Source organism: Lynx rufus, unplaced genomic scaffold, assembly GCF_022079265.1.
Source record: "Lynx rufus isolate CCGP_SWC_20201006 ecotype Redwood Valley unplaced genomic scaffold, mLynRuf1.p SCAF_4, whole genome shotgun sequence".
Lineage (NCBI taxonomy): Eukaryota > Metazoa > Chordata > Mammalia > Carnivora > Felidae > Lynx > Lynx rufus.
The window spans coordinates 48,986,371-49,011,598 of NW_025814856.1; the positions used below are offsets into that span (position 1 = coordinate 48,986,371).

The following is a 25,228-nucleotide window of genomic DNA, read 5'->3' on the forward strand; positions in this document are numbered from 1 at the left end:
ATCTGTAAAAAGTCTTACCATGTATGGTAACATTCACAGGTTCTGGGGATTAGGACACGGAAATACTTCGGGAGCCATTATTAAGCCTATCATAAGCTCCTTTTTTCATTTTTAATAACAAAATGTCATAAAATACTGTGCCCAATGGTTGTAGGATGGTGTGGAGTTCTTTAACTGTTCCTGTATCCTGCCTATATATCGAACTGCCTCTTTCACTAGAGGTAACTTTCTGCACAGGATTGTAGCTCTCTGTGTTTCTGATGACTTAGTATGTTGTCTCTCTTTCTGGACCCATTTTCTAACTCTGTTCTGTGTTAAGTGATCATTCACTTGTGGTTACCCAGCATCATGCCTGCTTCCTTAAGTATAGGTGCCTTTTTTTTTTCCATCCGTGTTATTAATGCAAATATCATCTTGCCCCAAATTCTGCAGAAGCTAATGACCTTGCTAACCAAATGTAGAGCTTTGCCATCATAGGGTCTTAAATTTATAATGAGAGTTCTCAAAAGGGCTTCATTCTCATTACCCAAAGTTACCCTACCCTTCCCTGTGAAAAATTAGCAAGATGAACTTCTGTTCTTAGTGATTCTGTTGCAGCTTATAAATGATCTTTAACTTCCTTATAAAAGACAGGAAATATACCATTGTTTTCTATGAAAATTATCAATCCAGTATTAACTTACAGAGCAGATACCAATCATATACCCTGAGGCCAGTGGTATTTATCCTATTGCCAAGGGATGGTAAGAGAAAGAGCACTCATTGTGCCAACTTTTGATGAATCCTTTGTAACTGTTGCTAAAAGTAAGCCGGACCCCCATCTTTCCTTCTCTATATATGGTTTTTCAGTTGTTCCATGTGGTTAATACTAAGGAGCTTTTCATTAATATCTAACTTCCAAAAGATGTACACAAACATACACACACCCAGACACACAATAGATGTATTAGTCTTTTTAAATTGACTTCAGTGCCTAATTCTGCCAAAATAATGGGTTTCATCCTAAGACCCACATTTTAAAAAAGTAAGACCCACATAGGATATTGAGAAAAGAATAATATCTATTAAACATTTCCCAGGTTTATTGCTCAGCATTTTAGACTCATTATCATTTAAATTAGAAATAATCAACAAATATGTTTAAATGCAATTAATATCTAAGTACATATTTAAATAAACTTTTTTCCTTGTCTGCTTGTTTATAATTCTCTTAGATTTTCTTTTAAAACTCTATTAATCATTTTTGAAATGGTTCTTTACTAACCGCAGTCAATCATTAGGTGGAAACTAAAATAATAATACAAGTTAAGATAGTCCCTAGAAAATAATGCATTTAATTTTCTTCTCAAGGGGGACAGATTTGTATAAAATACTAAGAAATACTGAGACATATAACTTTTCAAAGGGGGTGGCTGGTCACCTTCCACCCTCTGTAACAAGAATCTGCAGACCATAGTGCTGACTTGCCTATTGCCCATTTAGGGGGGGGTACCATTAAATAATGGGGTTTTCCACCAGTTACCTTGCTCATCAGCTGGTTTCTGGACCATCACCCAAGGCCTAAGAGGTAGAAGGAATCTTGTTTATGAGATCTGTTATTTTCTTGCCTCCCTCAGGTAGTGCAGGCACCCCAGTAATGTTTAACAAGAATGGGGATGCACCAGGGCGTTATGACATCTTTCAGTACCAGACAACAAACACCACCAACCCTGGTTACCGTCTGATTGGACAGTGGACAGATGAACTACAGCTCAATGTGAGTACTACTTGTTCCTCTTCCTTTGCTCATGTGATGAAAGGGCAGACTTCAAATATGCTAAATTAGGCAAACATTCCTTGCTCATATGTTTGCATGCATATACAAGTGAGCACGCATCCTGTTATAATCATCTGTAGCAACTGATAATCCATAGTAATAAGAGAATGATCATGATGAGGATTATGAAGATAAAAATGTGTTTTGAATTTCTGCTGGGCATTATACTCAGGACTTAACGTGAATGATCTCATTTAGCCTGAGACTTGGATTGTTTAACCAACAAGTTACCAGCTAATATGTTAAAAGATCCTTCTCTTGGTCAGGTTTTCTTTCTTTCTTTCCTTCCTTTCTTCTTCATTTGGTGATGTATGTTTTAAAGCATTTCCGTGAGTCACTTTGGTTTGTACTGAGATTCTCTGAGTAATTGCATTGTTAGTTTCCATAACCTCTTCCTCTTTATGTCAAACATGACCTTGAATAAGTAGCTGCTTCCTTGTGCAATGTTATGTCAAAGTTCACCAGCCAGAGCTATCAAGAGCTCGTCTGTAGTCAAACACAGTTAGGTTTATTTAACTTGTTTCATGAAGAGAAGCTCCTGTCAGCAAAACTTCTTAATTATGAAAGAGTTCAGATGTCATTTATTATATGTTTGGGGCTGAGATTGGTGATTTTTAGGAAGTTTAGAGAAACAAAGGCTTTGGCTTTGATCCTCTAAGGAAATAGACATAAAGTGATGGTTGTACATCTTGGTAATGTTTGTTCCAAGGATGGGAAGATAAAGGCTGAGCAAGAGTTGTCACTAACAAAGAAGTAGTAGGCACTTTCGAGAGCTGAAAAAGGGAGATGTCATTTTTGTGGTTGCAGAGTATCCTTATTTCTAACTAGTTCCAGACCCAGTTGTGGAGTGGCCTTGTTTTTGTCCTGTCCCACCTTAGTCATTGAGTGACTTTGTCTGATTATCATTTATATTCTAGTAAAGTTGTTGATGTTCTGTTTGGAATGTGCCTGCCTCAATATTAGCTAACAGATTTCTGGCCATTTAAAACAATTTTTTAGTTTCTTAATATGTCAGATTAAACATTCAGTGGTGTTCTTCTAATAATATTTCCAATGCCCCATTTGAAATTATTGTTAATGTAAATAAATATACCAGTCTTCACAGCGGCAAAGAACATGAGCCAGGATACTTCCATCCTGGCTGGGCTACATAGCTGGAACTCAGCATACCACACATCCTCTGCTTTCCCCTCTCTCCCTTAAATAGGCCAGGCCCCAGCTTGGTGCTTGGGATCCTGGAACCTAGGGCAACAGAAGCTGGAGAAGTAAGAGTGTTCTGGGGCCACTGTGCTAAGGTGGGCTGGATAGGGTTACACTTCACGAGATGCTGTAGCAGGTCCCTTCCTGCAGTGGCCTTGCAGCTGGGTACATTGGGCATGGCTTACAACTTGGGTAGAACATCCCAGGTTCATAAATGCTATATTGTATATGAACACATGATCTCCTTTTGTCCAGAAGGTTCCTGAATTACTCTAGTTGCTTTAGAGAAATGGAACTAATAGGATAGATGATTGATAGATAGATAGACTATAAGGCAATGGTTCCCTCAGCTATGAAGGATAAGAAGTCCCAAGATGTATAATCGAGAAGCTGGAGACCCAGGAAAGCCAGTGGTGTAATTCCAGTCTGAGTGTGATATCAGGGGAAGACTCATGTCGCAAAGGAAAGACAGGCAGAGAGGATTCTTTCTTACTTAGCCTTTATGTTGCATTTCCGCTTTCAAATTTGGTGAGGTATACTCACACTGGAGAGAGCAATCTGTTTTACACATTCTACCATTTTAAATGTTCATCTCATTCAGAAACACCCTCAGATACACACCTAGAATACTGCTTAACCAAATAGTTGGGTACCTCATGCAGATAAAATGAACTATCACAGGCCCTATCCCAGAAAATTCCTTCTAATGCTTCTTACAAAGCTCAAAATTAAGCTAATACCATTTATCATTCTACACCTTTAGAAGACACTTTGGAAATTCCTGAGAGTAAGGCTTCTTGAGAGTGTAATATAGAATTAATGTTATGGGAGTGGGGAGTTTGGGGCATGGTTTATAAGAAGAGAGGATTATTCATAAGTGGGAGGACTGGAGGCTGATGTGGCCACCACAGATCAGTTACCTCATTTGTACGGTGCCCGGCCTAGCTCTGCTCATCCCTGTCTAGTTCTTCCTCTCCTGAGATCTTCCATCCAAGTGAGCTCACACAATGATTGAGTCCAGAAGACTGTGATGGAGCCAGACCGCAAGTGTGAGCCATGGCTAAGATGTGTGCTGAGTACCAGAAGCAAAGGAAAAGCTAAAATTATCCTTAATTTAAAGTGTACTAAATTTTGAGCAAAAATAGAAAATGAAAGCAAAACAAACAAACAAACAAACCAAATTCACCAGGTAGACTCAAGGGGTAATAATGAAAAGCAAATCAAAGTAGCATAATCTGGCTGACATACCCAAAGTGTGTTTTGATTGGGTGTTGCCTATGGCATACAAAGATGGATCAGCCAGAACTAAATATAGGGAATCAAGGTCTATGGTACACATGTGAAGTAAGGCTTATTATAAAACCCACAAGATTGTATAGGTACATTAATCTTTGCTAGCATAACCCCCTGCACCAATGTTAAATTCCTGGCATGTATAATTTGTTCATTTTGTCCATGCACACAAGAATCCCAACCATGCTTCACCAACTTCAGATATTACCTGGGAATTCCTTTTTTTTTTTTTTTTTTTTGAGAGAGAGAGAGAGAGAGAGAGCATGAGCAGGGAAGGGGGGCACAGGGAAAGAGAGAGAGACAGAGAGAAAGAGAATCCCAAGCAGGCTTCATGGAGCCTGATGCAGGGCTCAAGCCCATGACCCTGGGATCATGACCTGAGGCAAAATCAAGAGTTGCACACTTAACTGACTGAGCCACCCAGGCGCCCTTACCTGGGAATTGGTAAGCCCACAATTTTTAATTTTTTAAAATTTTTATTTATTTTTGAGAGAGAGACAGAGTGAGTGGGGGAGGGGCAGAGAGAGAGGGAGACAGAATCTGAAGCAGGCTCCACACTGTCAGCACAGAGCCCAACATGGAGCTTGAACTCATGAATGGCAAGATCATGAACTGAGTCAAAGTCAGACGTTTAATCACCTGAGCCACACAGGCGCCCTTTAAGCCCACAATTTTTAAGAACCAACATCAATACCAATCTTATTTTTCTTTATTTGGTTTGTATTTTATCCTTCATAAGAGTTGTTTTTGATTAGCCATTTAACAGGTTTTCATTTTTTGTTTAAAAAAATTTTAATGTTTATTTTTTTGGGGAAGACAGAGACAGAAACAGAGACAGTGTGAGCAGGGGAGGGGCAGACAGAGAGGGAGACACAGAATGTGAAACAGGCTCCATGCTCTGAGCTGTCAGCACAGAGCTCAATGCTGGGCTCGAACTCAGGAACTGCGAGATCATGACCTGAGCCAAAGTTGGACACTTAACCAACTGAGCCACCCAGGCACCCTATTTTTTTAATTTAATGCATTTTTTGTTTGTTTTTAATGCATCTATGACATGGTAAACATTTCAAGAGGCAGTGGGTGCACGATGGGGAAGAAAACACATGTCCCTGTTCTCACAGAATTGATGATCTGGAATGGTGGTACGTGACACAAAAGGAAACAGAGAAGATCCCAAAGTTGTGAGAAGAGGCATGGAGCAGGGAGAATAATGGAAGTGGAGAAAGACTTCCCAGATGAGAAGCTAGCCATGTGAGGAGTATGAGTGATCTACCAAGCAGATCAGGAGGCTGACATTGCAATGGCATGACTAAGGGAGAGGAGGAGGAGTGGTAAGAGAGGTTAGAGCCATTGCTATGACACACAGCATAAAGTCACTTGCAGGCTATGCTAAAACATTTTTAAATTTTTATTCCAAGTGCATTTTAAAGCCATTAAGAAGTATTAAGCAAGGGAATGACTGGATCAAATTTAGGGATAAAAAATTACTTTGTCTGCTAGGAAGGTAATGAATTGGAAGAGGTAAGAGAGGGAGAGGAAGACCACCTGAGAGTTGATTTGAGCTGTCTGGCTAAAAAAGGATGGTTAGCGCAGGGCTTCTCAAACTTTAGCATATAGCAAGATCATCTGGAGTATTTGTGAAAACGTACCTTGCTCGTGCCCATGCCCACAGTTTCTGATTCATGTGGTGTCTGTCTTGATTGGGTGGGGACCCCAAAATGTGGAGTAGGGATCGAGTTGAGGCAGGTGGCATGGATGGTGAAAGGATTCATCAAAGGCACAACTAAGGAGTTCGAATTTTATTGGATACACCACCAGGGAGCAGTGGGAGGGAGAGCAAAGGAGAGATTCTCCAAGGAGACAGTTGATGGGGCTGTTTTTAAAGAGAGAAGGTGGGGAGGTATGGAGAAGTATGGAATTTCCCTCCTTTGGTAACTGTGCTTGGTTATAAATAGCCCATTGGTCATTTAGGGCCTCTGGATATTTTGCGGTAGGTTGCCTCATGGCCCTGTCTGTATTCAGCCAGGAGGTCTCTGTGGACCCTTTTACCTTGATCAAGTTTCCATTGTTCAAACCTGTTGTCCAAAAGTAGCCTCTAAATTCAGAAGGTCTCAGAGTGGGAGGAGGCTGAAGCATTTGCCTAAGAGTCTCTGTGTAATGCTGGTGGCACTTTGAGATCCACTGGCTTAGAGAGTGTAGTGATAGTGGAGGTATAATGAAGTGAGTAGAAACATATAAGTGTCTAATGCATATAATACACACGTGTATATATATTTACATACACATAACTTAGAGGTAGAAAAGCATAATGTAGTGATGGCTTCACTTCTGGTATTGGAATAAAAATAAGAATCAAGAGTGAACCCCACATTCATGGCCTGAGTGGCTGTGTGGATGATAGCCACATAACATGTGGAAGGCTGCTCAGTGTAGCAGGGGTCAGGGGGAAAGTAAAAGTGAGAATCCTAAGCTAGTGTTCTTAAATGTATAAGAGCCAAGATGAACTGGATTTAAGTCTGAAGCTCAGAAAAGAGTTTTGGCCTACAGTTATTTAACAAAAACACAGTTAAGTTGTCAACCTATAAATGACATTTAAATCCATTAAAGAAAAAGAGAATAGCTTAGAACCCAAGGCCTCAAAAACCTCACAGGAAATGGTACAGCTCGATTCCAACTTTTCAACATAGCACCCAGCTTCAAGTACTCGATTTCATGAGCCTGGAAAGTTGGGGTAAACATACACTTGGCTTTTGTGTTTGTTAATGGAAGCTAAATCAGGGAGATACAGCCTTAGATGGGAATACTTCTTACTCTATTTTGTCATGCTGAACATGTTGTGTCATGAAGAGCATACAGGACACCTGAGTTCACAGGTGGATCCAGTAGTGTCTGCTTGGTCCTGCATGCCACCTGAAGGTATGAATGCGCCAGGACAGGGCCATTTTCAGAATGGTGAGAGGCTGGATTAATGCAATTCAGGAGAGCTGCAAGGATAACTAGCCTTGATAGGCGATTACCCTGTTGACATCTTTTTTTTTTTATGGGATCCTTAGGAGATAATGAAGTTGAATGTAAATCCCAAAGGAAAGACAAAAGAGGAGATAGAGAACCCAGAGGCCACTCCTGTACCCTGCCCTGGACAGCCAGGGCCATGCCCAGGCAGCCAATCCAATGGTTGGTATCTTACCCAACATCACCCTACACATAATGTTCCTTTTGCTATAATTATTCTGATTCAGTTAAAAATTTTATAAGAGTGTAATTGGGCAAACTTAGTTTTGTATGTTTGCTTTCTTTTCTTCTAGTCAAAAGAACAAAACAAAGCATTTCAAAATGGCAAGTGTACTTCTCATTTACAAAGACTCAGGAATATGCTTTTAATCCCCAGTTAGATCATCTCTAGCAAATGAAATTTTCACGAGCACTTTCTCTGTGGTCAGTAATTGCAAATGAGTTTCTGAGCCAAGAAATGAGAGTTTTAAGAATCCCAGCCTATTGAGCAGACTGCTCTGCTCTTCGGTATCCAATCCTCTGGAAGTTAGGTTCCTAAGAGCGTGCTGTCTGCTAGGGACCGTGGTCATGCTCCCTTATTGCTGGAGGGGTAGCCCTGGACACTATCTCCTCTCTGGACTAAGAGAGGACCACATGGTTTGCTACTAGGATATTTCTGCACTAACAAGATTTCATCACAAGGAAATCATAAAGAGTAAAGCCATTTACTCTCTCAATTGCAACCTCTACAGAAATAATCCTGACTTGCTGTCTCAGGTTTGTATTTTGCTACACAGAGATTCCATAAAACATGATGCCTGGTGGAAGGGCAGGAAAAGCGGTAATGAGACAAATAGACATTGGTTATCTGCAGTGTGTCAGGATGGATGATAGCTAGTGGAGCTGCCAGGATAGAGGACAGGCAGGCCCTGCACTTGAGCTCATGGACTGGGATAAAGGGTCTGTAATGAATACACCGCATATAAAGGGCTTAAACATTATATAATCTAATGTGTATTTTTTTTTAACATTTATTCATTTTTGAGAGACAGAGACAGAGCATGAGTGGGGGAGGGGCAGAGGGATGGAAACATAGAATCTGAAGCAGGCTCCAGGCTCTGAGGTGTCATGTCAGCACAGAGCCCGATGCAGGGCTCGAACCTATGAACTGTGAGATCATGACCTGAGCTGAAGTCGGATGCTCAACCGCCTGAGCCACCCAGGCACCCCAATCTAATTTGTATATTTACATTTGAACAGCATTTTGAAGCATAGGTGGTAGTTCCCAGATAGGAAAGAAGAAAAAAAAATGTTTTACAATGCATAATGTAGTACCATTTAAAATTGAGATATGGGAATATGTCAGAAAAAAAAGACAAGAATGAAATGGAGATGCTTTTCAAAATTCTAAATGTATGATATGAAGTAAACTCTACATTTGTGATGTGTATTAGAAATAAAGATGATTTTTGTCATCTTTCATTTATTTACAATTAGTAGGAAATTAGTTGTGCCCATAATGTTAAATTTTCAAATAACTGAAATTATTGAAAGTACCAAAATGTTAATTAGAGTTTAAGAATAATGAGTACTCTTAGTAGGCACCTTCCTGCGGTGAATTGCACTGTCTTACATAAAAGGCTCTGAATATTACTTAACCTTTCCTGGAACCTCAATCATCTGCCATTCTGTAAAATAGTCTGGCTTAGTGATCTTGTGAGGTACGTGAGGCTTGTTATCTTTTTAAGTGATTTGTTCCCCCATTGAACTTACTTTCCACCTATAGACTGAAAGCTCCTTGAAAGTAAAACCCAAATTTTAGTCATTGTTTTACATACACACTAGCAAAGTACCTGGCGCCCGGTAGGCATCTGGGTTTTTTTGCTAACACATAAAACCATGTAAAATGAATATGATCTCTTTTTGATGACGGACAGTACCTACAGCAAGCAGCCTCTGCTTCCTCCCTATGGGAAGAGTACCCAAGTGTCCTTTGAGCCATATGGTTTGTGCTAGATAATTCCCAAGACCAGGGGTGGGATCTGATTGAGCTTAAGCTGGTTGCCAGGACCATTGTAATGGGATTGGTGCCAAACTAAGCTTGCCCAATCAGGATAAAGCACTAGATGTCTGGTGGCTAATCTGGGATACCAAGAAGCTCTTGTCCAAAGTGGATGTGACCCTCTGGATCCACAAGGAGCCATTTGGAGGCCACAATGCAGGAGCGCCAGGGAAGAGGAGTCAAACTTGGAGAGAGAAACAGGTCTAGCTTACAGTCTTTAAGCCCTAGGAAAAGCTTGTTGGAAGCCATGCCTTCTGGACGGCTCTGTTATCAATAAATCAAGGGCATTTGAGTATTTTTAAAAATATTCCCAGATCAGAAATGAAAAAAGAATCCACCTACCCTCAATAAGCAGAATTTATCACATTTCATTAAATTGAAGTAATCAAAATGTAATTTTAAATGTTGAGATTTTGTTATATATTGAATCTTCCTCAGTGCTTAGAATTTTGGCTCTCACAGGCATCTGAAGATATAAAAAGTACAGTTATTTGCAGAAATCATTGTTTAATCAAACTACATATGCCAAAATCAATACTTACTTATACCTGCATATAAAACTACTAATCACTCTATTATTTCATAATTGCAATAGTAAAAATGTTTTTTAAAAATGTAATCACACTGATAATTTACTGTATTGCATGAACTATAAGATAATAGATAGCCATAATCAAAGCAGTGTTGACAGGGAGGAAAATGTCTGTAAGTTGTCAAAACCTAGAACTTCTTTAGGTTCAGTTTGCAGTCTTAAAGAATCACTTGATTGTGCATCCTAATAAATAATAATGTATAACCCTTATCTTACAATTTATAGTTTTCATGTTATGACTACAAGTCATGAAGCTGACCTGATTAAATGGACCTGAGTCTCAGCTCTACTACTTACTAGCTGTGAAGTGGTGTTACAATAGCATGAATTCCATAAGGTTATTGTTAGAATTAAATGTAGTGATATATGTAATATACTTAAAACAGTGCCTAGCACATAGTAAATATTCAATAAATGTTAGCCACAGGAGCAACAATAATTTAACATCCCTAGTTGCTAACATTATCTGTAACTGCTCAAAATGTCAGTTTCTAGTATTTAGCCTCATTATTTTTTTATACCCCTGCACCCATTATAATGCTTAGTATATAAAAATGGCTTGTTCTATATTAACTAAATGAGGAGATAAACAGACAAACCATTGAATTACACCATAAATGACCTAGGGGTGATGAATGCCAGTTTCGATGTAGAATTTCCAGTGTCTGTTGGATGAATGGACGAGAAGATTTGTCCAAAGTTCTACCCCAATCGGCAATTTCATATGATTTAGGGATTCATCCGAGAACTTGGTTTACCAGACAGGTTCCCAGTTCCATTTTGTACATGGTATGTAGGTAGGCTGGTTCAAACTGCAAAGATAGACTGCTTTGGTCTCAGAATGATAAGGCAAGTCAGGAAAAAAGGAGAAAGAAGGATAAAAGATGGCTTTAGTTTTGTTTCAGTTGATCCTTAGTTTTAGAAACCTACCAGTGGCTCTTGAGAACATGGGGTGGGACTACTGTCCTGAGGGATCAAGTGGGAGAGTCATTGGCTATGTTGGTATTGGTGAAAGTAACTTAAAACTTAAGCCATTGAAGCTGGTTCCATCTGCCACCTGCTTCTCTACCCTTTAATGCTACCTTAGTGAAGAAGTCAAAACAGCAAAAGATTTAGGATCACAGCATCTGGTGTATAATCATTCTCCTTGCAGTTATTAGATCTGTGAACCAGGACAAGGAAGGTTTCTTTGAAAAGATGACATTTATCCTGAGACCAGAGTCACAACAGTTCTTTGCATTTGTCAGTAAATTCTAATTTATTGTCTGAATCTAACATTAAGTACTGTTTTCCAATTGTCAGGCAGCTTGAGACCACAAATCCCAAAATGAATACAGTCAGCAGGTATGTTTAAAAAGTTAATGACTTTGGGGCACCTGGGTGGCTCAGTCGGTTAAGCATCCGACTTCCACTCAGGTCATGATCTCACAATTTGTGAGTTTGAGCCCCACATCAGCCTCTGACAGCTCAGAGCATGGGGCCTGCTTTGGTTTCTGTGTCTCCCTCTCTCTCTACCCCTCCCTTGCTCACTCGCTCTCACTCTCTTTCTCTCTTTCAAAAATGAGTAAACATTGAAATGAAATAAAATAAAAAGTTAATGACTTGACAGTATTTTAAAAATCAATAAATTCCATAAGAATAAGTATATTTTGGACTGGTCTTTTAAAAATCAGAAAATCTGGCGATAACATGCCATTATCCCATGCTGTAACAGCTGGCTGGAACTAAGTATCAACTTCCCACTTCAGACAAAGTATGTGTTCTCCCAAGTTCCCAAGCCCACCACTACCTTACTCCTGTCGTTGTGTTTCATTCTCCTAATCTAGATTTAGACTAGATTCTAACTTATTTCCACTTATTTGGTTTGAGCATATGCTTGACTTTTTTTCTCTGGAAATTGGTTTTTAAAAAGCAACAATAACATACCAATTTTGTTAATGACCCCAAATACCCATAAGCATAAAAAAACATTTTATTTAAAAGCATCAAGTGGGAGAGAGCCAAAGCATAAGAGACTGTTAAAAACTGAGAACAAACTGAGGGTTGATGGGGGGTGGGAGGGAGGGGCGGGTGGGTGATGGGTATTGAGGAGGGCACCTTTTGGGATGAGCACTGGGTGTTGTATGGAAACCAATTTGTCAATAAACTTCATATATTAAAAAAAATAATAATAAAAGCATCAAGTAAAGCGCTTAGTAAAGATAGTGCTTTTGTTTGGAAATACGTATTTGTACATATTCTGAAACATATTGAAAATAAAAGAAGCACATCACCCTTGCATTTGTCAGCATTTTTTTCTAGTAGTCAGTGGTGTATAACTGTGTTCAGTCTATGAACGTCTGGAAGATGAATGGTATTTATAATTACCAATATGGCTCCACAAACACGTAAACAAAGAACTCTAAACCCCGACTTTTGTTTTGGCATGGTAGGTATTCACACAAGTCACTTCAAGTTTATGAATATACAACCACGTTATATAGGGAAATTGTTGGATTTTATTACTGTGTGCATTTTGAACTCAGGCATAATACACCGGCAAAGAGAAATAATCAGGAGGACAAGTGGAAAGAGTTCAACTGTTAGAACAGGGGCTTTCAGCAGATGCCGACAATCCAAAATTATAGTAAGGAAAGAGATGAGTTCATGGACCCTCTGCCTGACTTTTTGCTCTGTGAAGCTAAAACTGCTAGAATGATCCAATCATGTTAAAATTAAAATATAGGAATTTGATTTGACATGTTTTCAAACGCATGGAAGTTAGTCTTAACAAGTGAGGCCATGTCAGAAGGCCGAGCTAGAATCTGCCTTTGCCACTTAGTGCTTTAGCAGATCTTCTAACATCCCTGAATCCCAGTTCCCTATGAATTTAAAATAAAGTGAAGTCAAGCAAAACAGCTACTTCACAAGAACACTTGGAGAATAAATTGCAATAATTTCCCTGATGTAAGAAAGCCTATGGCATTTGTGGTTGTGTTTCTTGTATGCGTTTTTTATGGGTGCCATAAATAATACCTAGAAATTAAGTGACTGAGAAAAGCATAAATGAATCCTCTTAGAGGTCAGAAGTCAACATGGGTCTCACTGGGCTTCAATCAAGGTGTCACCAGGGTCGTGTTTCTTTCTGGAGGCTCCAGGCGATCGTGTGTTTGCTGCTCATTCAGGTTGCTGGTAGCATTTGGTTCTTTGTCATATGGCACTGAGGCTCTCTCTTGGCTGTCAGCCGTGAGTTGATCCCGGCTTCTAGGGACTGCCTTCATGCATTGGTTTGCACCCCCTTCTTCCTCAAAGCCGGCAATGACATGTTGAGCTTCCCTCATGGTTCCCGTCTGCACTGCCTTCTCTTTCTCTCTCTCACTGGTCCTTGCACCTTCCTCTTCCACTTTGGAGGGCCACTGTGATACACTGGGCCCAGCCACATAATCCAGAATAATCTATTTTTAAGGTCTGTAACTTTATTCCATCTACAGAGTCCTTTTTGCCATATAGGGTAACATATATACAGGTTCAAGAAATTAGAATGTGGACGTTTCTATTTGGAGTGGGTGCAGATTATTTTGCCTAACCACAGTTCTTTACTGCATAACTCTTTACCTGAAGTCTATAACATCCATATCATATTCTGATTATTCATAAATAAGGAGTTAATATAGTTGTGTACACAGATAGGAGGTTTATGCAGTTCTCTAAACTTAAGCACTTTTGGTGTCTAAATGAGCTAATGTGTTTGATTAATAAATGTTCTAATCCTATTTCTAGAAAAGTCTAGGGAAAAATCCTGAATTAAGAACCTTGAATTAATGAGAATTAAACAGAATCCCCCCCCAAGTGAGGAGGCAGCACTGAAGACTATCAGGAAGAGTAAGTGATGCCAGCACAACAGGAGACTTAGCTGAGCTCCAAGAGGGAGTTCTGTGCCCTCCAACTTTTTATCAGTCAGATAATATGGCCCAACCTGCTTATTAAATGAAACTCCCAAAAGGATAGTGAGGGACAAGGCTTCATCTTGCATTAACTCATTTTCTTTTTTCATTTGTCGGGAGATAGTAATTTGATGATACTGACGTTTCCCAATCATCCTATCCCCAATTAATTAATCTTTTAATTCACACTCTTAATCTAGAAGATTAATTCTTTTAAACTTTTGTTCCCAATATAGCCCCCAAGTTCCTGAGCATTCATTTTGATTGCATTAGTTCTCTTTAAGTGGCAAAGCAGAAATGCAGAGAGAGAGAATATATTGGCAGTTCTTTTTTTTTAAATTTGTTTTAACGTCTATTTATTTTTGAGACAGAGACAGAGCATGAACGGGGGAGGGGCAGAGAGAGAGGGAGACACAGAATCGGAAACAGGCTTCAGGCTCTGAGCTGTCAGCACAGAGCCGATGCGGGGCTCGAACTCACGGGCCGCGAGATCATGACCTGAGCTGAAGTCGGTCGCTTAACCGACTGAGCCACCCAGGCGCCCCTAAAAAGCTAAAAACATAGAGTTGCCATAAGAACTACCAATTCCACTCCTAGGTATATACTTAACTCAGATGTTCTCTAATCCCTGAAATGCCACAAGGAGTAGAATATAGTAGTAACTTGGAACATGGGGTGTTTATTGCCAGCTCCCTGACACAGCTACCAACATGCCCTGTTGATAAAGCAAAATCATATTTACCACACAATAAGGGAGATCACCACCTTTACAGAGTCTTAGTAGCCTCTCAAAGGAGGAAGGGCATGTGTGGATTGAAGCACTTCTTTTCATGAGGGAGGCTTGATCAGAATTGAGCAAAGTGTGTGTTATTAGAGTTTCATGTTGGTGAACACAGCAAGGAGGGCTGGGGAGTAAGTATTTTTGAGCAAATAGTCATTTTATTGGAGGGCTTGGGTCAGTAGAGTGATAAGTGATCTGGAAAATGACTTCCCCTATGGCAATTTATTTTCCTGGGAATAGGATGATCTATTATTCAAATAGACACATTTTTAGGAAGTTCCTCATATAAATTACAAAAATATTTGTAACTTCATCTTCCTGGTCCTGAATTTCTAGCATTATGGAACCATCATTAGTGTAGACAGAGTGTCTTTGATCCTTGCATGCAACTTGTTCTGAGGTGGACCGTTAGAATGCTTTTGTCTGGGATAAGCTAACTGTGTGCAAAGTCATCCTCAGTGGAGTTCTGTAACACCTAGCAAGAGGCTATTTTGTGGTATCATTGCTACCCACATGTAAGGATAATTCTTCCTCAAATGTGAAAAGTCACCCCTGTCTTCTTTTTCCATTCTCTCCCAACCTTCAGAACCAAAATAGCACAGACACCAAGGTATATGTCATCTCAACCTACCCCACTTGCTTCAGGAAGCCATCTCCATAACTGATGCTATTAAAGTCCATCCTCTGTTTAAATTAGTGTCTGTGTCCTAATCTAAGTAGGGTCCCTCGTCTGAAAGAGTTCACTTTTCTGGTTACCGCCCTGGAAGGCCCCACTCTTATTTTTCTCAGGTAAGCACTGCCCTTCCTAAGGATGCTTTGTGCAAGCCATCTTTCTTTCTTTCTAGCAGCTTATGTGGCATGATGTCTACAAATAGCTTCTCCACATGATCTACATTTGAGAGTAGCAAACCCTCCCGCATAAAAATCTGAATGAGCAGACCTTCCAACCCTTAATTATGTTGTGCATGTTCACATATGTGTTTCCCATGCCTGGGAACAGGTTCCAGCTGGTCTTTCCATGGCTGCACAGATTATTTCTCATCGTTAAGAATAAAAGTGGCTTCAGTGGGTTTTTACCCCCAAACCCACTTAGGCTCTCTCATTTGATGGATTGTGTAGCCCATGAGAAATCTCTGTCCTACTTGGAAAATGAGGTGTGAAGAGCCTGGGAGTGGTGGTCTTCCAGCTATACCCTTTGTCCCAAGCTACACCTCAATCCCAAGAAACTGTCTTGCCTGCCACTCCACACACAGCTCTCTGGCCAATAGGTGTTCATTCTTAACAATTTCTTCAACAAACACTCAAGTATTCAGATGTAGGTGGTGTTTCAATTGCCCTGCTTAATAATCCTCCCCAATATGACAATGAGAAAGGAGTAACAAGCTCAGAACAAGGAAGACAGAAAAGATGCGGTAGGAAAATAAAAAGAACTGTAAATTTCTCATAAATAACAAATGCATTCTTGATTTATTGCGTGGTGATACTGTAACACAGCCTTCACAATGACTGAATAGGACATAAGGGCCTTTATCTTAGCAGGGAACATGATGTCTGCCATTTGAAATCACACTCTGAAAGCCGGCTTTAACACAGTGATGGATATGCGTTGGAAAGGGAAGTGGCTCTTTGAAATTGCTCTGAAATCATTTATGCTTCAGTAAGAAGCTAGCAGCAAAGTTGGTAAATAGTCAGTTACATGATTTGTGCACATATTTCCCAATAGTTAATTTTTTCCCATTAAAGGTATAGATCACCTTGGCTATAAATGCCAGTTTACAGAATTCAATCAAGAGTGGCAGATTAGACTGTCAGGAGTCTGGCGAGAAGGGGTGGAACCAATAGTGATTCTCTCTCATCCCTGCTATTGTTATACAAATGAGTACCTTTGCAACTTGAGGTGACTGCCTATAAAGAAAGGAGGCTTGAGCAGAAGACCAACTGATTTGCCTTGTAGTCATTAACTTGCAGCATTGTTGGAAAACTATTGAAGATGTCCTAGCTATCTTGCAAATGTCACTGTCAAGCATCTTATTAGGCATATCCAGTATTTGTAAGTGTTTTTATAAAAATGCATTTGGGGGCACCTGGGCGGCTCAGTCAGCTAAGCCTCTGACTTGGGTTCAGATCATGATCTCACATCACAGTTCATGAGTTTGAGCCCCACGAGGGGCTCTCTGCTGTCAGCGCAGAGCCTCCTTCAGATCCTCTGTCCCCGCATCTCTCTCTGCCCCTTCCCCATTTGTGTACTCTTTCTGTCTCAAATAAATAAATAAATAAACAGACATTTATTTACTTTTTTACAATTAAATTTTATTTTTATTATTTTTTAATATATGAAATTTATTGTCAAATTGGTTTCCATACAACACCCATTGCTTATCCCAAAAGATGTCCTCTTCAATACCCATCACCTACCCTACCCTCCCTCCCACCTCCCATCAACCCTCAGTTTGTTCTCAGTTTTTAAGAGTCTCCTATGCTTTGCCTCTCTCCCACTCTAACCTCTTGTTTTTTCTTCCCCTCCCCCATGGGTCTCTGTTAAGTTTCTCAGGATCCACATAAGAGTGAAAACATATGGTATCTGTCTTTCTCTGTATGGCTTATTTCACTCAGCATCACACTCTCCAGTTCCATCCACGTTGCTACAAAGGGCCATATTTCATTCTTTCTCATTGCCACGTAGTACTCCATTGTGTATATAAACCACAATTTCTTTATCCATTCATCCGTTGATGGACATTTAGGCTCTTTCCATAATTTGGCTATTGTTGAGAGTGCTGCTATAAACATTGGGGTACAAGTGCCCCTATGCATCAGTACTCCTGTATCCCTTGGGTCAATTCCTAGCAGTGCTACTGCTGAGTCATAGGGTAGGTCTATTTTCAATTTTTTGAGGAACCTCCACACTGTTTTCCAGAGTGGCTGCACCAATTTGCATTCCCACCAACAGTGCAAGAGGGTTCCCGTGTCTCCACATCCTCTCCAGGATCTATAGTCTCCTGATTTGTTCATTTTGGCCACTCTGACTGGCGTGAGGTGATATCTGAGTGTGGTTTTGATTTGTATTTCCCCGATGAGGAGTGATGTTGAGCATCTTTTCATGTGCCTGTTGGCCATCTGGATGTCTTCTTTAGAGAAGTGTCTATTCATGTTTTCTGCCCATTTCTTCACTGGATTATTTGTTTTTCGGGTGTGGAGTTTGGTGAGCTCTTTATAGATTTTGGATACTAGCCCTTCAGACAGACATTTAAAAAAAGAAGTATTCAAAACTTAGGGACTCCTGCTGAAATCACCCTACTCTTACTGGTATCGGCTCCATGTTTAAATTTATTAGTATTTTTTTTAACCTATAGCTAAAATTACTGATGGGATTATTTTTAAATAGAATATGCTGCTGATTCCTTTCAGTGACCTTTCCTGAAACAGATTTGTGTTATCTGCCTTAATTTTCCTTGCTGAAAAATGGAGAGGAATTAATAGGTCACCATGAACAGGTATCTTGGCATAGGTCATTTCTGAAGAGGCAATATGGCATAGCGTTAACAAGCATGGGCCATGGAGTCAGGCTGCAGGTTTAAATCCTGAGCTTCACTACTTACTAGCCCTACTTCACCTCACTTAACTTGCCTCACTCACCCTCTCTGTAAAGAGGGACTAATAAGGATAGCTACTTATTAGTAGGATTTTCGTGAGGATCCCCTACATGAAAAGTGCCTATGATCGTGGTTGGTATATTCAGTATTTACTAGGACTACCATTATTGTCAGTGCATCTTTTCTTAAAACCTGACTTAACCTGGGGCACCTGGGTGGCTCAGTTGGTTGAGCACTGAACTCTTGATTTCAGCTCAATTCATGATCCCAGGGTCCTGGGATGAAGCCCCACATTGGGCTCTGTGCTTAGCATGGAGCCTGGTTAAGATTCTCTCTCTCTCTTTCTCTTTCTCACTCTGTTTCCCCACTCGTTTGCCCCTTCCTGCTCATGTGTTCTCTCTCTAAAATAAAATAAATTAAATTAAATAATTAAAAAAACCAATTTGAGGGACACCTGAGTGGCTCAGTTGGTTAAGCATTCAACTCTTGGTTTCAGCTCAGGTCATGATCTCACGGTTCATGAATTCAAGTCCCACATCAGGCTCCATGCTGACAGCACAGAGCCTGCTTGGAATTCTCTTTCTCCTCTCTCTGTACCATCCCCCGCCCCCCATCAAAATAAATAAACTTAAACTGAAAAAGAAAAAAAAATATTTGATCTTGTCATTCTTCTGTGCCAGACCTTCACGCTGTCCTGTCCTTCCTCCAGGATCAGGGTGGGCACTCCTTTTCAGCTTCTGCCTTCTCCCCAGGTAACCTGGGTTCCTCTCCACATGCTTATATTCTGGTAACAGACCTCCCTAAATTGTCATGGATCTGTCACATTCTCTCTGACATTTCTGTCTTACCGTCACTTGGAATGCCATAGTCTTCCAAGAACTTAAACACTGGTCCCTGAAAGTACTCTAACTAGTCTGGAAAGACCCTACATCAAGCATTTCCTCCCCTGTGCCCCCCAAGTGGGACTATTCCTCTCCCCCTGGCAAATTCTTCTCTCTAACCACATCCATGAAGTCCTCAATGGCACTGGACCTCCTGGGGCCCAGCACAGTGTTAGACACCAAAGACCTACTTAAAAATGAAATTATTGGCAGGAAAATATTGAAAACTTGGATATCTTCTCTGGCACCAACTTCCTTTTTGTTGGGGAGCTCTGAAATTGCGGTGTATGGAGAAAGATCATTATTGAAGCTGGCAGAAGCACCTCTAGCTTAAGTTCATAAAATGCACTCAACAGAGCAAGGTGCCCAGTAGTCCAGAGCCATGGATTGCTCAGACCCTCCGGGTTCAACCTCACCCCGGAAGAGGACTAAGAGGGCACAGGAAGTCTTCCGTAGACAGAGACTAAGGAAGCATTAACTACTGCTCTCAGACCTTCCTGATTCCAGTATATACTTCTGCAATGTTACCTTTTTAACTTCCTAATGCCAGCTGGCTTTCAGAATGAATAGACTGAGATCAATTAATATCCAGGATGGCTATTTTCAGAAAGCTATCCATGGGTATGTGGTCGGAGTTAACAGGTTTACCTGTGTTAGGTAACTTCTTTAAGAAGGAACCCTCCACCAAGGACATGGTTTTGGGGCTATTTTTAGCCTGCTTCTCATTTTGCTTGTTGCACTTTGAGATGCGGATCTTTATTATTTTGTTTTCTTCTTCTTCACTGTGATCACAACAAAGAAAAAGCATCATATGTTCCTTTTAAAAATAAGCCTTTTGAAATCTAATTTGAATGTTTTTGAATCCCTTCTTCCAGCCATTTCTCATGGGATTGCTAATTTTCCTCTCCCTCCTGCAAACTCTGTATCCTCCAATTAAAAAGTAAAATCACATACAAATACATTCAGTAAACTTGGTACATATCAATTTCTAATCTAGAGCATGGTACAAAAGGGCATCTAATGGCCATTTGTTAAGGTGCAAAGTCTTTGTATTTAACCATGACCCCTTGTCCTTTCCCCTTGGAAGATCAAGTTCAGAGTGTCAAAACAGATGACTTCATTAAAGCTGAAAAATACAGCTTTCCAACTTGCAACGTGAACTTGGCAGTCCTTCTTGGTCTGTTGTGCTTGTTCTTGCCTTGCAGTCACTTTCCTTTCCTCAGCCCACCGAAACTCGCACTGACAGCATTGTTCAGTAACCATGAATTTGCAGGCGTGGTCTCTCCCAAGCCAACTGGAGGGAAATCTGGGGAATTACTGGCCTGTTGAAAGACCATATGTTTCTGCCATCCTAGGTGGAAGTCTTCACAGTTAAGCACTGGGCTCTGTTTCATCAGCTTTTGTGTTTTGGGGAAGGTACCGACTGGGTAATTGCTCATGACATTAAAAATTTATGTTGCTCAATGTATCAAGTAGACATTTATTTTTAAGCTGTGAGATGAAGGGGTCACTTGAAAAGGGAGAGGGGAGAAAGAACATTGGATTTGAAAAGTAAATATCCTTGCTAATGCTCTTCATTCTGCCAGGGGGGGTTTATACAAATATTTAATAACCAATAAGATTTGGGACCAACTAGTCTGTTCAGTCACCAGCCCTTGTTAGACTAGAGTCCTGGAAGGCCCCTGCTGCACTAATCCATGAGTTTCTGAGTCATGGATGGATGCAGGGTCGCTCATGGCAAGGCTAGGGATGCAGAGCAGTAGTGAATCCTGGAGGGAGGAGGCAGTTCTCCCATCCAAGTACTAACCAGGCCCGACTCTGTGGGCAGTTCTATTCATCAAGTGGTATGAAGGCATTTTAGTATTTTAGCAACTCACAAAGTTATTCTTGTGTATGTGACTGCTTATTAGTCCATCTCTGCCCACCTCCCCCAGGCATGCAATTGCCTGCTCATCTTTGCAGGTAGTTCAAATATCACTATCTCTGCAGAACCTTCCCTAATTCCCAACTGATTCCTACTCAGTGTCCCCAGAACACTAACCATGACTTTGATACTTAAAATCATATGCTAAGGACCAGAAGACAGTTACATCATGGAAGAGAAAAGAGTATGGTCTCTGGGGTGCAGTGAACTTCTCTGGCCTCAGTGTACCCATGTGTAAAGTGGGGACATTTGTATTGTCCTAGTCTACTACATTCTTCAAAAGGCCAATTGTGAGACAAGGATTTGGATGCAGACATTCGGGAGATGATCCCAGCAAACATGTGAGAGGGTAGGGGAGTGAAGCAAGAAGGGATCAGTGCAGAGTGTGGCCAGGCAGGCTTTCTTTGAGGGCATCTGGAGCATAGTCCCACTGGAGATTCCGAGAGAGTCTCCAGAAAAGCCTCAGAATCATGGCAAGGAAGCTGGGGGATTTATCTACAACTGCATACCTCACAGGTTGAGGACTATTCCTTGGGCATTATCTCCCCAGCAGTTCCACCTAAAAATGGCCAGAAGATATCCTCAGACATGGCAACCTAGAATGACATGTCAGTATGTTGGAAGTAATTGGCATGTACTGAAACTCTCCACAGACTAGCCTCTGAAGTGGGACAAGTTGGTATGAGTAGAGCATGGACAACACCTGCTACAAATACCCCCTTCACAGAGTGTTTGTGATACTGTATGCAGAGGATCTAGCTGTGTGTCTACTCCATAGAGCCTTCTCAATAGTCATTTGATTAATAATAATATTAGGTGACCTTTTTGATCACCTATAGTGACTATATGCCAGTCACTATTTGCATGCCAACTTATTTAACCCTCATAGTTAACTAACAAGGGTACTTTTATTCCCACTTTATAGGTTAGGAAACCAAGGTCCCCAACAATGGTGGTGAAGGTTAAATAGATACTAAGTGGGAGTTATAAATCCAGGCAATCTGGCCTCACAGTCCCCACTCATAGCCACTATGTATTATTTCTCTCTGAGTATAAGGGAAAAAATGGCCGAAAAGATCTCTAGATTTACATAAATGTTAACTAACTCTAACCCTTATTTTTAGTTTGTCACTCAGCCCATTTATATGACCCCAGAAACAGACCTTTGGAATAAAAGACTTGACACTTTGCTTAATTTAGACCAGGCCCATTCATTTGCAGTACACAGTGGATACTGTGCTTGTCAGACACAGATGCCATCATTAGTCAAGAGCATTTACTTGAAGGTTTCTCATGTGGAGAGCTTTGTTCCAGGAGCTGTTGGGAGTTAGAGAAGAAGTGGGGGAGACAGTCTCATCCATCACTGAGTCTAACCAGGTAGTACAGATGCCCATAATTTCCTACCTAAGTGGCAGAAATGAAAACTAAGCATGCAAAACTCAGCCAGGCCCCTTAAGGTAACACAGACAGGTTCTTCTTCTTCCCCTGCAATGTGTTTTCCAGGTTCCAGCTGGTGAAAATGCAGATTTAGAGCAAAATAAGAAAAGTCACAAGGGGGAGGGACCATCCTCTTCACTAATGTCGGGGAAGATGGGTTATATATAAACATACCTCAAAGCAATTAGAATCAAATCATGCTTTGGGTTTGGAGCTGTGTTAACAATGACTTGGAGACTGAACTTCAAAGTATGAAATAGGCCCCATAATATCCACTTCTCCAGTGAGCTGCAAGGTTAACTAAAAAGCAAACTAGCAAAATGATGGTCCATAAATGTTATTTTTTTCTTTCTCTGTTTACACTTAGGGGGCAGTAATTCATTGTGAGTATTGCAGACTTACGGCTAGTGGGGGATAGGGGATGTTAAATGTACAGTTTAGAGCTGTGAGTTTCAAACTTTGCCATACATTCCTATTGGCATGAATGTTGAAATGGAGATTACCATAGGCAGCCACCAACTCTGAAATTCTGATTCAGCTAAAAAACACTGTTCGGTGTTGAGGAAATTCTGCTGTAGTTGGTGTCTGGAACACATTTTGGAAAGGCTGGCCCCTTATCCATATTTACCAAGGAATCCAAGAGTGAGCTGCATAAAATTAATAAAGTGATCAATGAAGAGCCTACCCACACAGTTACAAAGTGCATTAAAAAAGGAGACACTTAAACATGGGATTGTGTTACACTCTGAATAGTTACCTAGATGCTAGTAGTGCCAAAGTGTGTGAATGGGTGGGCATGAGTGAAGGCATGAGGGTACAGGGTGCATTAGTCTTCATACTTTTCTTTTTCTTTTCAATATATGAAATTTATTGTCAAATTGGTTTCCATACAACACCTAGTTCTCATCCCAAAAGGTGTCCTCCTCAGTACCCATCACCCACCCTCCCCTCCCTCCCACTCCCCATCAACCCTCAGTTCTGTTTTTTTTTCAATTTTTTTTAACGTTTATTTATTTTTGGGACAGAGAGAGACAGAGCATGAACGGGGGAGGGGCAGAGAGAGAGGGAGACACAGAATCGGAAACAGGCTCCAGGCTCTGAGCCATCAGCCCAGAGCCTGACGCGGGGCTCAAACTCACGGACCGCGAGATCGTGACCTGAGCTGAAGTTGGACGCTTAACCGACTGCGCAACCCAGGCGCCCCTGTTCTCAGTTTTTAAAAGTCTCTTCTGCTTTGGCTCTCTCCCACTCTAACCTCTTTTTTTTTTTTTTCCTTCCCTCCCCCCCCCCCCCCCGCCATGGGTTTCTGTTAAGTTTCTCAGGATCCACATAAGAGTGAAAACATATGGTATCTGTCTTTCTCTGTATGGCTTATTTCACTTAGCATCACACTCTCCAGTTCCATCCATGTTGCTACAAAGGGCCATATTTCATTCTTTCTCATTGCCACGTAGTACTCCATTGTGTATATAAACCACAATTTCTTTATCCATTCATCCGTTGATGGACATTTAGGCTCTTTCCATAATTTGGCTATTGTTGAGAGTGCTGCTATAAACATTGGGGTACAAGTGCCCCTATGCATCAGTACTCCTGTATCCCTTGGGTCAATTCCTAGCAATGATGCTGCTGGGTCATAGGGTAGGTCTATTTTCAATTTTTTGAGGAACCTCCACACTGTTTTCCAGAGTGGCTGCACCAATTTGCATTCCCACCAACAGTGCAAGAGGGTTCCCGTGTCTCCACATCCTCTCCAGGATCTATAGTCTCCTGATTTGTTCATTTTGGCCACTCTGACTGGCGTGAGGTGATATCTGAGTGTGGTTTTGATTTGTATTTCCCCGATGAGGAGTGATGTTGAGCATCTTTTCATGTGCCTGTTGGCCATCTGGATGTCTTCTTTAGAGAAGTGTCTATTCATGTTTTCTGCCCATTTCTTCACTGGATTATTTGTTTTTCGGGTGTGGAGTTTGGTGAGCTCTTTATAGATTTTGGATACTAGCCCTTTGTCCGATATGTCATTTGCAAATATCTTTTTCCATTCCGTTGGTTGCCTTTTAGTTTTGTTGGTTGTTTCCTTTGCAGTGCAGAAGCTTTTTATCTTCATGAGGTCGCAATAGTTCATTTTTGCTTTTAACTCCCTTGCCTTTGGAAATGTATCAAGTAAGAAATTGCTGTGGCTGAGGTCAGAGAGGTCTTTTCCTGCTTTCTCCTCTAGGGTTTTGAAGGTTTCCTGTCTTACATTCAGGTCCTTTATCCATTTTGAGTTTATTTTTGTGAATGGTGTGAGAAAGTGGTTTAATTTCAATCTTGCGCATATTGCTGTCCAGTTCTCCCAGCACCATTTGTTAAAGAGACTGTCTTTTTTCCATTGGATGTTCTTTCCTGCTTTGTCAAAGATGAGTTGGCCATACGTTTGTGGGTCTAGTTCTGGGGTTTCTATTTAATTCCATTGGTCTATGTGTCTCTTTTTTTGCCAATACCATGCTGTCTTGATGATTACAGCTTTGTAGTAGAGGCTAAAGTCTGGGATTGTGATGCCTCCTGCTTTGGTCTTCTTCTTCAAAATTACTTTGGCTATTTGGGTCCTTTTGTGGTTCCATATGAATTTTAGGATTGCTCGTTCTAGTTTTGAGAAGAATGCTGGTGCAATTTTGATTGGGATTTCATTGAATGTGTGGATAGCTTTGGGTAGTATTGACATTTTGACAATATTTATTCTTCCAATCCATGAG

The 25,228-nt window shown here is 40.7% G+C and overlaps 1 protein-coding gene across 1 annotated transcript in view; it reads left to right on the forward strand.

Annotated features, from left to right (window-relative positions):
* The window catches only part of GRM7 (glutamate metabotropic receptor 7), an 811,284-nt gene that overhangs the window by 585,575 nt on the left and 200,481 nt on the right, over positions 1–25,228 (forward strand). Inside the window, exon 7 of the mRNA XM_047096787.1 lies at positions 1,617–1,756. Within this exon, the coding sequence (XP_046952743.1) occupies positions 1,617–1,756 (140 nt within the window). The remainder of the gene's footprint in view (positions 1–1,616; positions 1,757–25,228) is intronic.